General features: G+C 36.4%; 1 protein-coding gene across 4 annotated transcripts in view; it reads left to right on the forward strand.

Annotated features, from left to right (window-relative positions):
* epha3 (eph receptor A3) overlaps window positions 1–16,180 on the forward strand; it is a 180,322-nt gene that overhangs the window by 104,084 nt on the left and 60,058 nt on the right. For 3 of the 4 annotated variants that reach the window (XM_058786651.1, XM_058786649.1, XM_058786648.1), the window contains exon 4: window positions 11,160–11,315. In XM_058786651.1, coding sequence (XP_058642634.1) covers window positions 11,160–11,315 — 156 coding nt within the window. Of the gene's footprint in view, window positions 1–11,159; window positions 11,316–16,180 lie in introns of those variants that run through there. The other variant, XM_058786653.1, reaches the window with a different exon arrangement.

Consider the following 16,180-nt stretch of genomic DNA (forward strand, 5'->3'; position numbering starts at 1 on the left):
GTTAGATGGCCCTCACAATGACTGACCTGCTCTCCTCTGAGTCATTACTGAATCATAATTAGCTCGTTTTTAGCGCAGCCACAATGTTATGATTCTCTTTGACAGATTTACAAAGAAGAATCAACTACAGAGGGCTGTAATTAATTTATAAGGATCTTTAAAGGCAAAAGCATTACCCAATGATAATTGTATTAAAATGGCGTCCCTGTTTCTCATTCCTAACAGAGCGCCAGAAAAGCTATTCATTAGCCTTGCCTCGCATTTGTAACATATCACACAATGACTACGTTTACATGGACATCAATAATCAGTAATTATTTACCTTATTCTAAATAAGACAATATTGTGATTAGGGTGTTTACATGAGTTGCTTTTAGAATATTCCTTTCAAGTTCTCATTTTACATGTTATAGTACATTGATTAATGGCACATGTCATTATGTCCCCAAGCGAATTTCACATATAAACATATAGTTTGTCTTCGTTATGATGCCATATACAGTTTTGGGTGTTTCATTTTTTATTTTATGAAAGCTTCAAGAGCAGTTAATTATTTGTCATGGTGATATACGTGCAAACAGATGACGATGTTGTTGAAGCCATGCTCTTTTGTTTGCCGTCAAACAGTATCCTGTCGCAAAATGCGGTGAAAAGTCCTACATGATGATAATAGTGTGATTAAGGTGTGTACATGTCTATACCGCACTTCAATAATGCGACTAAAATAGTAATACTCCACATCTCAAAGGGTTAGTTCACCCAGAAATGAAAATTCTGTCATTAATTACTCACCTTCATGTCGTTCCAAACCTGACAGACCTTCGTTCATCTTCAGAACACAAATTAAGATATTTTTAATGGAACTGAGAGCTCTCTGACCCTCCATAGACAGCAAGGATCCTTACACGATCAACACACAGAAATGTAGCAAGGACATCGGTAAAATAATCCATGTGACATCAGGGGTTCAACCGTAATTTTACGAAGCTACGAGAATACTTTTTGTGTGCAAAGAAAACTAAAATTTTCAAGTGGCATCAGTGGTTCAGTCGTAATTTAACGAAGCTATGAGAATAAATTTTTTGCGCAAAGAAAACAATAATAACATAACTTATTGAACAATTCTTCTCCCCGAGTTACAGTCTTCTGATTACGTTCTGGGGTACTCTCCAAAATGGCGGAAGACGGTAACTCAGGGAGAAGAATTGTTCAATAAGTTAAAATTCAATAAAAATTCTCATAGCTTCGTTAAATTACGACTGAACCACTGATGCCCTTTAATTTGATTTGCGTTTACTTCAACTATGATTTTAACCAGATTAAGGTAATCAAAAATCTCTGTGTACATGGTAGATTTTAATCAGTCTTAATCGTGTTAAAATCGGAATATTTTTGTCCATGTAAACGTACTGAATGACGTTTGACCAAGCAACTAGTGAGTGTCACTAAGACGCAGTAATATCAGAGTAAAATGTTTATTGTTACCCTGGATGCAGTGCATTCATCTCAGCCAGAACTAATCAAAACGAACCCCCAAAAACAAATTACAAACTCGCTCTGTTAGCCTGCCAGCGGATGCATGAGGGAGCTGCCGAGCTGGCGCTTTTTCGACAACGCTAATTCATATCAGCTTTCTCAGGCCTCTGTTGGTGTTTGCGCTGGTAACGACAAGGTAATGTTTCTGGAGTGGAGGCTCATTCGTTTCAAAAGGCTCTTAAAGAGGCTCCTCACATTGGAGCTTCACTTTGGGAAATTAGCACTGCGCGTTGTGTGCGGCCTAATTAAGCGGTCTGATCTGGAGCTGATTTGAATGAGAAAGCCCACTGATGAGCGGATCGGGAAGGTGCGGGAACACTGGAGGCATTATAGCCACACTGCAAAAGCGGGGTGGAAACACATGTTTGGAACTGTAAACAGTCCCAGAAGCGCGGCGCGCATTACGATGCTAATATCCATCTCCAGTGCGGCGGGATCCAGCGGACGCAGAAGAATGGCTGTCCCTCAGGATGCCTGATGAAATCTAATTTTACCCGGAGCTGGGGTGGGAGAGTGAGGAGGAGGGCGAGAGTCCCTCTGACCTTGTGGAATGGACGGGTTTGGGAGCTGGTCTGTGGAACCAGGAAATCATTTGTTTAGGCAACACTCTCGACTACTCGCTCTGTTTACCGCTGGCACCGTTAAAGTGGAGCAAAACCTTCACTGACCTTTCCTTTCAGTCGGAGAGAGCTGATGGAGGGCCTGGCTCCCTCTCCACAACACATTTATCCGCTTTGTGAACCGTACGGTCTTTCCAGCGAGCAGTTTTTGGTTCCCAGAACGTTCTGGGAATGTTAGGGTTTGGTTCTCGTATCGTTTCCAGAACTGAGCTGTTGAAGTTGTTTTTAGTAAACAGGAAAAGCATGGAAAGTGTTTGGAAGTAGAATTTGCCCTTAAAGTTCCATGATGGCTCATACAATATTGTGCACTGTGTTCAGATTTTAACAGTCAGCTTTATCTGTTTTCCTGACAGTGAAAGTCATGAAGACTGTCAAGAGTCTAGGTTAGTGTTATTTTAATTTACTATATACCATTAACTGAAAAAAAATAACTTATACTATTAACTGATTGTCTTTAACTGAAAAATTGACTGTTTACTAGTATCCTCTTTATAGAGTAAAGTGAAGTTGCTTTGACACAATCTGTATTGAATAAATTATAAATAAAGGACTATTATTTATTTTTATATTTTCAGTTTTAGTAATTTTGTTGCCAAATCGGTTGTGCGGATCACTCCGCTGTGGCGACCCCTAATAAAGGGAGCAAGCCGAAAGGAAGAGAGAAAGAGTTTTAGTAATTTTGTTATGCACTTTTGTCTTTTTTTTTTTTTTTTTAATAACTCCTTTATTTTTAATTTTAGTTTTAATTATAGTACTTCAACTTAAAATTAGATTAATTTCAATCACTTGCCAAGGAAACATTTCTAATTTTCATTTATGAAGTTTTAAGATTTTCATCTAATGTTTATTATATGCTTTAATTTCAGCTTTATTTAAATTTCCAAAAAACAATTTTTTATAGTTATAACATTATTTAACAGTAACAATGCTGAGTTTTAAAGATAATTTAATATTTTATTTTATTTTATTTGCCTTTAATTTATGCTGATTAAAAAATTAAAAAAATAAACTCTTTGTATTTATGTCAGTCCTCTGTCGTGTGTGTCTTGTGTTCCCGCCTCTTGTGTCCTTGTTTGGTCATGTTCCTGTCCTTGTTCAGTGTGATTATTAGTTAATTCTTGTCCAGCTGTGTTTTAGTAATTATCAGTAATTATCCTGTGTATTTAGTTCCTACCTGTTCAGTTAGTTTTAGTCTGGTCTACTTGTTACTCCCTCGTGTTCCTGTCTGTGTCAGTCTTGCCTTGTCTTGTCCTGCCTTGTTTGGGTTGATTAAAGACTGTTGTTTGAGTTGTCCTCGTCTCCTTGTTCCTGCCTGCTGTGTGCACCGTGACAATTGAAGTATTTTTATTTATTTTTTTTACAGTAATTCTTTAAATTTTACTCTACAGTATTGATAATCACCACAGAGAAAAATGGGAATTGAAAAAGTAAAATGTAATGCAATGAATGTTTTTTTTTTTTTTTAATGTGCAAAAAAGTCGTAATTGTCCCAAAGATGGGTTTAATTTTCCATATGCTAAACAGAGATTGATTTTGGGTGAAATGGGCCTGTTTTTACATGCAAAATCTGGGTTATAAAACAAAACCAGTCTAGAACCACCATAGTTGAATGCAAAAGCTGAACAACAGACATGCAGACGATGATGTGACAGTAATGTCCTTGGCCACATTTGTGTTCTCGAGGCCTTCCATATAAGAAGGTCCCATAAATGGGCTGTTTGGTGGTGTCATTGGTGTTGTTTACAAGGCAGTGTGTATTGATTCAAGGAGAGGTGGCCTCATTCTCCTCTGAGAGTGCCATTGTAGAGGTTCCAGGACAAACAGAGGAGCACTGATCACGTTTCAGGCCTCTCTGAGTGCTACAGCTGAGCTCTCCTAAGTGCCCGCGGTTACAAATGGACCACTGAGTGAGGAGAGCCTGCTTATGCCAACACCATTCGGACACATATGTGAATCTGTGATTTATCAGTGTGTGTTTAATTGTGCATTTGTGCTGAGGAATTTGTTTGTGTATTCCTGTTTGTTTATCCTCAACACATGATCACATGTAGCTTGTTAGCATGTTTAGAAGAATGTATAAACTCTGAAACTTTATTTAGTCCGTTGTGGCTTAAAACTCTCGGACCACAAACTAGATTTGTCATGCAATGTGAATATGTTTCGAGAGGCTCTGTCAGGTCTCTGGCTGTGCAGCAGTGCCAGGCAGCCATTGATTAAGGTCAGAGGTCATTTGAGCGGGGAGCTCTAGAGGTGTCAGTGTTGGTAGTGATTGAATTAGCAGTGGAAATGAAACCCATGCATGCGCTTTAATTGGGTTTGGGGTTTTTCCCAAGTTGTTCGCTTAGTGGTCCTCAACTTAGCATCTAGTGTTAACCTTCATTTTAAACTTTATGCTTAAAACTCCTCTGGAAAACAACCAGTCTCTGCTATCCAAGTAGAAAGAGACAAAACATCTTCTGATCTGTGACGAAGACAACTGGTTTGCTCTTTAATTATACATTATTGTTATGAATTCACTGCTTGATTCCATGTAATAAATAAATCTATTTAATCTTAACTTTCATATTTAAATCTAATGTACATTAAATCCATTTAAAATATAATAAGGTGCAAGAATGTGTCACTGCGTTAAGCAGAAATGACAAACTTGTTATTTTTTATTTTTATTTTCATTGTAACTATTCTATTCTATTCTATTCTATTCCCCAGGTCTTGAATTAAATACACCTCTTTAATGAAAAACAATTTCTCAATTAAAATACATTCTCATTTTAGTCCTCAAAAAAAAAAAATAATAATAATAATATTTTTTTTTGGGGGGGGGGGATTTTTGCAATAATAATAATAATAGGAAGTAGTAGTTATAATAAGAAATATTATATTAATTAAATATTATAAGCTATTTTGATCTTTTTAAGAGACAGCAAGTAGTTTATTTTTCCTTTTTTACCTTGAAAATATTATTATTATTTAAGGTATAAGTAAGGTGTTTTTACTAGGCACCTTTTAAACTGTATTTTTTAAAGATTTCCCTTTTTCATGATCTCAGACTCCCTTAATTTTAGACTTTTACATCAGACAGTGTGCGATTGATAATGGGAATGAGAGTCTGACCTTTGTGGACTTTGCTCTTGTCTGCCCAGAGGAAGGACATCTACTGTGGACTTTTCTTTGAAGAGCCAGTGAGTCAGATACAGTTTCACAGGCAATTAGTTTGAACAGGAGGTGCTGAATGAATGTATTTGTTCCTTGTATCCTCTCCCACTCTGCCAGCTACTGTATAAAGAGTGTACCGTAAGTGAATCTACCCAGCACTTACCGTCATGTCGTCACATTACGCTTCTATTGATTGATAGGATCCTGTTTAGTCACAGGGAGGTCTGCTCTCATATCATATCAGCAGTTACCGATCACACAAGACTCTTTTCAGCTTTCTGTTCTGTAGCCCAGAGGAACATTTTATTTTTGAATCATATTTGATCACATACTGTAGCTACCCCTTCCCATAGGAAAATTTTATTTCTCTGAGGTTCTTTCATGTTCAGGAGATTTAATAGAGAGACCAATTTTGTTTCACATAAGCATCACCTTTGTCTCAGATAATTCTTCCAAAAATCAAAAGGAGAGTTAACAATGGACACATTCAAGACAAGTTGTTGGCATACAGCAAAAAGAGATTTTCTTACTCATTATTTTTGTCTTGTTTTCCTGTATAAATGTCTAAACATGAAATCAAGACTATAAGTATTATTCAAGTTATAAGCATTATGTATTTATTTATTTATTTTGCTTAAAACATGGGGTACATTTGCTGACATGTATTTATTTATTTATTTATTTATCTACTTACAATTAACTTGTTAACTAGGAATTCAATAATGATGACATAATTTATTTACTTATTTATTGGTGAACTATCCCTATAATGTTGTTGTTGTTGTTGTTTTGATACTCTAAAGAAGAAACTAAAACTGCCAGCAGGTGGCAGTAAAAATGTCTTTATGAGTCATTAATTCATTCATTCAATTCATTCAAATGGCTGATTCATTCAGGAATGAAGTTGCTCTCTCTCTCTACTAATGGGCATTGACTTCCTTGTAAGATTCGTTCAAAACGCGGATTCATTCAGAAACTAAACACGGCTATGTTGCTCACAGACGCACAATAGTTCTGCTGTGGCTTTATAGGTAATATTTTCATTGGCAAAATTGAGCAAAAACACACATTGTTTTTAAAACATAACACAATATTAACTTCTTATTCACTGAACTGTTGTATAAAATCATTTGCACTCATGCTATTCGGACATAAACAGCAGTATATTGCTCTCGTTTCTGGTGTGATATTGCATATCATATAATATAGATATGAGACAAAAACTTATACACGGGCATTTTTTTAACTCAGTATCTTACATTTTAAGGCAAAACTGCATTTATGGAGTTGTTGCCCTGCATCACATTTGTCAACAGTCAACTGTATTAAATGTAAGATGATGTACAGGTCTAGGGTCGGGGCCAGTGCGATAACTGCGTTAAAATAGTGTAATTGCATTATTTTTCATAACTAATTAAGTTAACGCATTAAACTGACAGCTTAAAACTTTTTAAATAAATTTTGCACTCTAGAAGTAATTGAATTTAAGCAGAATTTGATGCAAAAAAATGCATCTTCATTATGTTGTTGTGAAGAAAATTAATTTATGTTTTTTTTTTCTTTTACAGTTTTGTTTTGTTTTGTTTTGTTTTTGATGTCCCTAAAACTGTTTGGATCAGTGAAATGACATTGAATACACCTCTATGATGAAGATATTCAATTTCTAAATTAAAATTTCATGTAGTAATGACTGTCAAGTGCACATTTTGGTGTCTTGGCAGATCTGAGCACAGTTTTAGACATCATTAAGATCTCTTCTGAAACTCACACCATTTGCTCTTCATCAAGAGAACAAGAAAACTTTTGTTTTGTTTTGTTTTGTTTTGTCCTTAAAACGTCTTCTGTGACAAATGTGTGCACAGTTTGAGACATTGTCGAGATTTCTTCTTAAACTTTTTCTCCATTTGCTCTTCATCTCATTGCTGTCTAGAAACGATTGATTTTTCATTCCTATGGGAAGATTTCTTTCACAGCTCTTTGTTTTTACTCGACCTCTCCCACCATCGAACATTGTCAAGATAGCGAAGAAAAGATCGACAAAGTAATAAGATCATCTCTCATATCCTTATTAAGGGTGGCTCCTGGGAGAGTGCGTGTGTGTTCTTGTTAAGAGCGAGTGCGTACGGAGCGTGTGCTGGGAGGCCTGGATGAGAAATCACCTCAGCGCCCCTCTGTAGCGCTCTCACTCCCTTCCTGTGCCTGTTAGCCCGGGAGTGAGCCCCAGTGTCTCCTCGCAGCGCATGTGTAATCAATAACAGCCCCCCAGCTCTGTCCCGCTCACACACACACCTCAGCACATCGTGCTAGACACACAAACGTATACATCATGCACTCAGTGCTCCCCTGAACATCTGAGGCGTTCAGATTACGTGGAGGAAGAGAAGGCACAGCTTTGGGTAATGTCATTCATAGCCTTTCACTGCAGTGTGAGGGTTTGGAGAGATGAGAGGCCAATGCCGTCGAGATCCATTGGCTTCCCGGGCTTCTATTAAAGAGCTGTCAAGTACATGTGCTCGCGTGACGGAAACTGGGGCACCTTTCTCTCCATCATCACCTGCTTCACTGACCCGAGCCGCTCTTCGTCTTGCATCTCCTTTGTTTATTTTTGGCCTTTGTAATTTATTTCTATTTATAAGTAATGGTCATTGCATGTCTAGGGCATTGTGAAATCAAGGATGATTGGAAGGAAATCTGTTTTTTTTTTTTTGTTTGTTTGTTCTCTACATTCAAATGAGGTCTCAGTTGTTTCTTCTAGAGAGTAAAATGGAGTTTTCCTGAATAATAAATGCTAATCTAACAGATGAGATCTCAACAGTGTCTCACACTGTGCTCAGATTTGTCAAGATTGAAGTCTGCAATCAAAATCTCAACAAACAATTATCATCAATGTCAAATTATGTGAGATATGCTATCCATATGCGCTATTATACTCTTACCATATGTCAACAACGATTTTAAATCTCACCAGTGTTGTTTAATTATTATTTATGTACTGTTAAAGTATTGATTAATATTTTGAATTAGCATTTCTTTGTATATTTTCAGTTTAGCAGTTGTTGTGTGCTTTTGTCATTTTCATTTTATTTTTATATACAGTATTTCTATTTAGCTTCTTGTTTTCAGTTTTATTTTTAATAATTTTAAAATAACATTTGTTTATTTCAGTTAGTTTCCAAGGCAACATTTTTAATTTTCATTTAAGTTTCCTAATTATTTCTTTATTTTTAATTTATTAATTTTTAATTTATTAATTTCTTCTTTTCTCTCTCTCTCTCTCTATCTCTCTCTCTCTCTTTCTTTCTTTCTTTCTTTTACCAATTAATAATGTTTTATTTTAATTCAGCTTCATTTCAAATACCGTATATTTTTCCCACATATTTTTATTTTATTTTATTTATTTCAGCTTTATTTATTGAAAATGGTAATTGAAATATTTAAATTATTTTAGTTTTAGACATTGTTTAGCTTTTCTGTCATTATTTACTCATCCTTGTGTCATCCAAATCTTTCTTCTGTTTGCAAAGAATGTGTGAAACCAAACAGTTAGCCATTGACTTCAATGTTATGGAGAAAAAAAAAATACTATGGAAGTCAATGGTTACCAGCAACTGCTTAGTTATCAACATTATTCAAGGTATTTTATTTTGTGTTCAGCAGGAAATATTCACGCAGGTTTGAACACATCTTAAGGATAAGTGAATAATGACTACCTTTTAATTTTTGGATGAACTATCCCTTTAACAACGCTGAGAAATCCCCCCAAGGAATTTCAGGATAAACATGCACAAAAGAGAATATATAACAGAGACTAAGCCACCTCTGAGCTATAAAATGTTCCTCTGGGGTCTTCAGACATATTCTGGCCACATAGGTGTGTGTTTATCACATTTGGGACTCTGTGTTTTCTGATTCGCAGAGGTAACAGTGTGTCAGATTAGATTTCCTGTAACAAATGCTATTAAGAGCACCTGCATTTTTTTCATCAGCCTCAATTTGTGCAGTCCCTAATGGAGAGCCTCAGAGGAAAAACGGGTTAATGTAAACCTGCATTCTCATGCATCACAGCTACTCTCCATGCCGTCTTCTGCTCACACTACGCATAACAAACAACAGGCGTGTAGGTGTGCTGTAGTGGTGGGAATGTCATGTAGACTGTGAGATAAGTAATAAACATCACTGATATGTTGGAAGCGGTTGCATCCGACCCCAAAATACCTTCATTAAACCGAAAGATGGTATTCTGCTGTATTCCCAGAGAAGAGGAACCTGACCTCACTGCTTCTATAATAATAAAGCCCCTTCGGTTTTCTTGCCGTGAAGCAGAATTCAATTGATTCTAGGAGGATGGTGCTGACTTGAAGCTTTGGTACACCATGTGTATCAGGTATTGAACCTGCAACAAGAGGGGAGTGGAATACAGATGTGTGTGAGCCACAGTAATTAGCCAGCTCATCATGATTTTCCCTCTTCATTATGGGTAATGGAATGGGATTCTCATGAATAGGGAAGGATGAGCTGATGAGTACACTTTAATAGCAGAGATTTTTTTTTTTTTCATTTGAAGAGGTGTATTTGCATAATTCATGCACCCGCCACTGAATATGACATTAAAGGAGACTTTAAAAGTATTTTTAAACACACTTTATCACATAGCTCTGACTTTAGCTTCCCAAATTTTCATTTCCCAGAGGAAAAATGATTGCTCATAGTGTAGGTTTGCGCTCTCATAGCTCAAGAGACTCAATTATGTTTCAGTCAAACAAACTTTTTTCAGATGTTTCTCCTATAATTCCTCAGGTAAGAGCTACTCTTTGTAGTCATATTGTTTTCATATGGTTTTGAAAAATGTTTCTGCTATTTTTAAGAATAATTTTAATCCAATAACGCAAAACATGTAATGTGGTGTAACCACAAAAAGAAAAAAAGAAAAAAGAAACAACTTGACTTACATGCATTCACACCACATACAATTTTACAAACTGTTTATTAAACTAATATTAAGAAATGTTTCTTGAGCAGCAAATCAGCATATTAGAATGATTTCTGAAGGATCATGTGACACCGAAGACTGGAGTAATAATGCTAAATTAAATATTAAAATGTACTCAAATAGAACACAGTTATTTTAAATTGTAATAATAGTATAATAATATTTCACAATATTACTGTTTTTATTGAAATTTTAAATAAATAAATGCAGCCTTGGTGAGCAGAAGAGATTTTTCTAAAACATGTTTTAAGAAATCTTTTGAAATTTTTGAAAGGTAGTGTTCGGTAATGTGGGTCTGCAGAGTTCCTTTCTATGGTAGCATTTCCTGTTTTTCTTTTCTAGGTATTACATTATTTTAATGGCTTTTTCTTCATTATGAACTCAGGACAATAATATCACCCTGACACTTTAAAACATTAAAAAAATATATCACATTAAAAGTCTAAACAGTGAATGTGGATTATTTAGTTTTTGGAATGCGACGAGTGATATTTTGGCAGTTGACTTGACAGTCGAAGTCATTGTTGAAGTCTCTTCAGAATCTCTGAGAAACAGTCTCCATTTGATCTCGTTGCTGTCTAGAAACAATATTTCTTTCCTATGAGGTCATAACATCCACTCACATGTGCGTGTGGCCGGCCGTACGCACATCTCAGCGCTGTTGGTACAGCTATTAGTTTGTTTAAGTCCGTGCAGTTGATTAAATGTCTTTCCATTGTGTCTGCCGATGCATATGGTCATGTGAAATGATTCGCTCCATTAAAAGTGGCAGCATAGTAATGGGGTAATGAATGGCCTTGTTGGCTAGAGACTCCCAGCATCCTAATTTGTCTTTCCTCCTGTTGTTGTCTCCACAGCCTGCCGGCCCGGCTTCTATAAGGCCTCTTCTGGGAACGTCAAGTGCTCCAAGTGTCCGCCACACAGCTACACACACCAGGAGGGAGCCGTGCACTGCAGCTGCGAGAAAAACTACTTCCGTGCGGAAGAGGACCCCGTCTCGATGGCCTGCTCTCGTACGTGCTGCTTACTGTACCTACATAAGCGCATTTTCTCCAGATTCTATCGGTTTAAATTCACATTTAAGACTCCTATTGTGTTCAGCTCAATTTGACCCACACTTGATTTCTTAAATGCTTGAAACACTGGTTAAACTGTTGATTTCTTCTTAAAAATTTTCTTATTTAGGATCATCAATGCATCAATGTGCATGCAAAGTTTCAGCAGATACTGTAGGTGTGTTTTGGAAAGGCTGTAAAAATGTGGGTTAAATTTCAAATTGACCCACCATTGGATTCCATGCTGTTGACCAAAAATCACAAAACAGAAAAACTTTATTGTAGCTTGTCAATAACTAAAATATGAAATACACGAGAATTTGAAAACCGTATGTTTACTCGAAATTGAAGACATGTCTTCTGAATCATCGAATGAGAATTTACCATTTCTTCCTTTATTTAAGTTTCATAGTCAAAAAAGTACAAAACTGTAAAATGATATTTTTGGTTGTTAGTTTTTTGGATCTCACTTACTAATCTGTTGCAGAAAATAAGCATCAGAAACCCATTTTACTGTCACAAGGGTTTGAGAAACACACATAAAAAGTTTGTCTGTTTGTTTGTTTGATTGATTTATTGATAGTCTCTGACATGCTGCACTGTAAAAAATAAAAAAAAAGTTGAGCCAACTTAAAATTTTAAAGCAACCAGCTTCAGCAGATTTTGGAGTTTGCTCAACTTATTTTTGTGGGAGATTCTCAAGTTGAGAAAACTCAAAAATCTGCTGAAGCTGGTTGCCTTACAATTTTAAGTTTACTTAATTATAATAACCCGGGTATAATGTAAAAAAAAAAAAAAAGTTGAGCCAACTTAAAATTTTAAGGCAACCAGCTTCAGCAGATTTTTGAGTTTTCTCAACTTGAGAATCTCCCACAAAAATAAGTTGAGCAAACTCCCAAATCTGCTGAAGCTGGTTGCTTTAAAATTTTAAGTTGGCTCAACTTTTTTTTTTTTTTACAGTGCAGCATGTCAGAGACTATCAATAAATCAATCAAACAAACAAACAGACAAACTTTTTATGTGTGTTTCTCAAACCCTGTGACAGTAAAATGGGTTTCTGATGCTTATTTTCTGCAACAGATTAGTAAGTGAGATCCAAAAAACTAACAACCAAAAATATCATTTTACAGTTTTGTACTTTTTTGACTATGAAACTTAAATAAAGGAAGAAATGGTAAATTCTCATTCGATGATTCAGAAGACATGTCTTCAATTTCGAGTACCCGGGTTATTATAATTAAGTAAATTTAACCATAACTAACTAAATAAATTACATGAAACAAAACAAATGTTAACTAAAATAATATAAATTATTTAAAAATAAACAAATATTCTTGTTGTTGCCAACACATAATTTCTCAGTTTCATAAAATAACTAAAAATAGAAAATAATAAAAACTACATTTATGATGGTATTTACGAAAAAAGAATAACAACAACAACACAACAAAACTTTAAATAAAATTGAAATTAAAATGAAAACGGAAAATACAAACATAAAAACAAATTCAAAATATTAACATAGAGTACTAAAATAACAGTGCAAGCTGCAATAGAGGTTTTCTGTATTTTTCATGAATCTTTTTTTAAATTTTTTATTGAAACCAATTAGGATCAGTGTGACCCGCAACTCAAAGGCGTACACAGATGTTCAACACAACAGTGCAGGACAGCAAAATCTCCACAAGCATTTAGAAGTGATGTTGTTGTACGGATAATTATTTATGTTACTTGAAACGTAGCGTTCCCGTTCGCCGTGCAGCCCTCAGAAGCGCCGGACCTTTTTGAAGGATGGTGTTTGTTCAAGGATTGATGAATTTGTGTTGGCTCATTCTGACAAAGCTTCCGATACCCCCTCAGCGGCCTTCAAGCTGTCCCACCGAGAATAGCCCGTGTTTGCTTATTTTTAACCGTTTCAACTGACGGGCCTCCTCGGGTTTGCGCAGCGGAGCAAGCTAACCCATTCTCTTTTATGGAGAAGCACGCAGATGGTAGACAGATGCATGCAGCGACTGCCAAGCATTCCAAAACACATTATCCATAAATCACCGCATTGCTATCAGTGCTGATTCATATCACATAAAACCACCAAGAGCCTTATTGAATTCTGTGGCCAAGTTTAATAGGGTGTATCTTACGTGACATCCGAAGTAGTCAGCACGTCGGATCACGCCACGCTCATGCAAGTCGCTTTTTATTTTGGCTGTCGGAAGCAATACCGAGTCTTCATTTCCACTTAAGCACTCATTGCCAATGTTAGTTTAAGACTTTGATGGGTACAGTGAGTGGAAAACTCTTGAACGGAGTGTACGACTTTAATTTCTCCACTTCATACTGTCATAGCCCCCGAGTTTATACATTTATCTTGATAGAATCTGCTCGGATGCAGGCAGTGGAACAGATACGCTTTAAGTGCAGCTCTGAGAGCGGAACTGCAATTAAAGGAAGACGACGCACGATGTTATCTGCAATAATTGTGGAAGGTCATTCTGAGTTCTTCAGAGATGTTTTTTGCATGTGAATATAATTCAGGTCATGGCTGCATTATACAGGCAGTTGCTCCGTGAATTATTGCTTTGTAAAATTTACAGTTTATGTTGCATACTATGTCGTGTCAGCGAAGGTCGGCATTTAATCACCGTTGAATGTTTCAAAGGCATACATATTTATGCCTGTTTTTAGTACATATAAATGGACTTGTTTATTTCTGCCTGTCTCCTTTTTATGACCTCATAAAGGCGATATTCTGCTGCGTAAATCTATGACGTGAGGAAAATGCCAACGGCGGGCATGGTATATAATTGTACCCAGTGCTGGGTAACTGATTACACTTACTGTACATCTGGATTACGCAATCATATTTCAAAAGCTAAGTACTTGTAATTGGAGAATGCTACATTTTAACATGCTCATAATCATAGTATAGTTACTTTCACGAGCAAGGACCACGCCACAACCACATATGTAAATGAATAGTTTATTGCTCAGAATGTTAGGAATGAGTTGGAAGAGGATGAAAAGGTAAAGGGTATAGGATGATGGTCAGGTTGATCTGGGCGTCTTGAATTGATGGCCCGGAGAGACTCAGGATGGGGGTATCATCTCGCAACCCAAAAAGAAGAGAATAAGGATAGCTGATTTGATGAGAAGGGGAGGGGAGGGAAGGGTGGGTTCGAGAGAAAGAGACAAACAGCACGGTATTAGGCGGCCCTATATGAATGATTCAGGAAGTGAGGTGATTGGTAGAGGCGTGGCCTCGCTCCCAAGCCTCAGTTAACTAGTTAACTCCCTTTTTATGGATTACATGATTACATATTATTCGCATAATGGCAGTTCGAATTTAGCAACACATTCTCACTTCCATCTCATCACATATTGATGCTTGGTCAGGACCCCTTGGCGTCTCTTTTTGACGCTCAAGGTACCCCTTTTTCGAGGTGCAGGGTCCTCCATTGCTTTCAAGGGAAACCTCGTAACTTCACCCCGCCTCCATTCAGATTGACGCGCCGCGCACAGCCTGGAGGAGACAGATCTCCGCCTTTTCGCAATGAAAGGGTAAATAAATAATTGATGTTTGAATAGTACAGCGTTTTCTTTACTCAAACACTATGTCTGTAAAGGCTAATGTTTTTGTGTGTTTGAAGAGCGGAGAAGAATTAGGTTATTTGCCGTCTATCCAATATACTTTTGTACGTTTTAAATATCCTGTGCATAAGCGCTTCATTTGAGATTTTGGCCAAGTGTATTAAACAACAAGAAAAACTAAGCGCCCATATAGCTACAATCAACGTTATATAACCTGTAAAAGTTGATGAAAGCATATAATGCACTTGCTGCCTCAGATAACAGTTACAGCCATTCTAATGACAGACAAAATACTCCATCTCCATCATTCTCTGGTCAAAAACATTATTAACTCCATTTGAGCTTGATTTTCATATAATGTTAAGTGCAAGTGTCTGATACAATACCAACGCTAACGACTCAGTGTTGTTTAACAGTGTTGTTTAACCCCCCAAACGCGCTCGCCATACCCTATGATTTTCTGAAACGCCGACATTGGGGGTGGGGTTAGGTGCTCCTATGAAAGTATACATTAATATACAATTATTTCTATTTTTTACAAATGCATGCAAACCATTAAATTAAGACAAATAATTGAAAGCAATGGAGGACCCTGCATGTCGAAAATTTACGCTAATTACGTCAAAAAGCAATGCCAAGTGTCAACATGTGACGAGTTGGGAGTGAGAGCGTGTTTAATTTAGATTCTCCCACATTCTTCTTATTTTTTCACTTTTAAAATTTCCTTTCTAAATATCCTATAAATAATTTGCTTTTGAATTTGAGGGACAAATCATCTCTCAAGCAGTTAGACCAAGTATGAAACAAATTATGCAAGTTACTAATGTATAGGTGATGTATAGCTGTGAAACACTATGGCTTCATCCAGTACATTTAATATAAAGTTTAAAACAAGTTTGATTTAAAAAAATAAAATAAAAATCTAAAAGTAATCTAAAAAGTAGTCAGATTACATTACCTAAAATGGGTAACCTAGATTACGTTACTTACTACAGTTTTTATCATGTAATCCGTAATCAGTAATGGACTACAATTTGTAAGTAATCTACACAGCTCTGATTGTACAACTTATCAATACCAGTACCACTGGTACCAATGCCACTTCCATATGTCACAGAGAATTTCATGGGTCGTCATGTTGTGGTGGTGATTGTTCAGATCCGTGGTAATAACAAAGGCTGTAGTCACACTTTTGTGGACTGCCTGTCCGAATAATGGATGGCTTACCCTGGCACACC

The sequence above is a fragment of the Onychostoma macrolepis genome, chromosome 09 (assembly GCF_012432095.1).
Source record: "Onychostoma macrolepis isolate SWU-2019 chromosome 09, ASM1243209v1, whole genome shotgun sequence".
Lineage (NCBI taxonomy): Eukaryota > Metazoa > Chordata > Actinopteri > Cypriniformes > Cyprinidae > Onychostoma > Onychostoma macrolepis.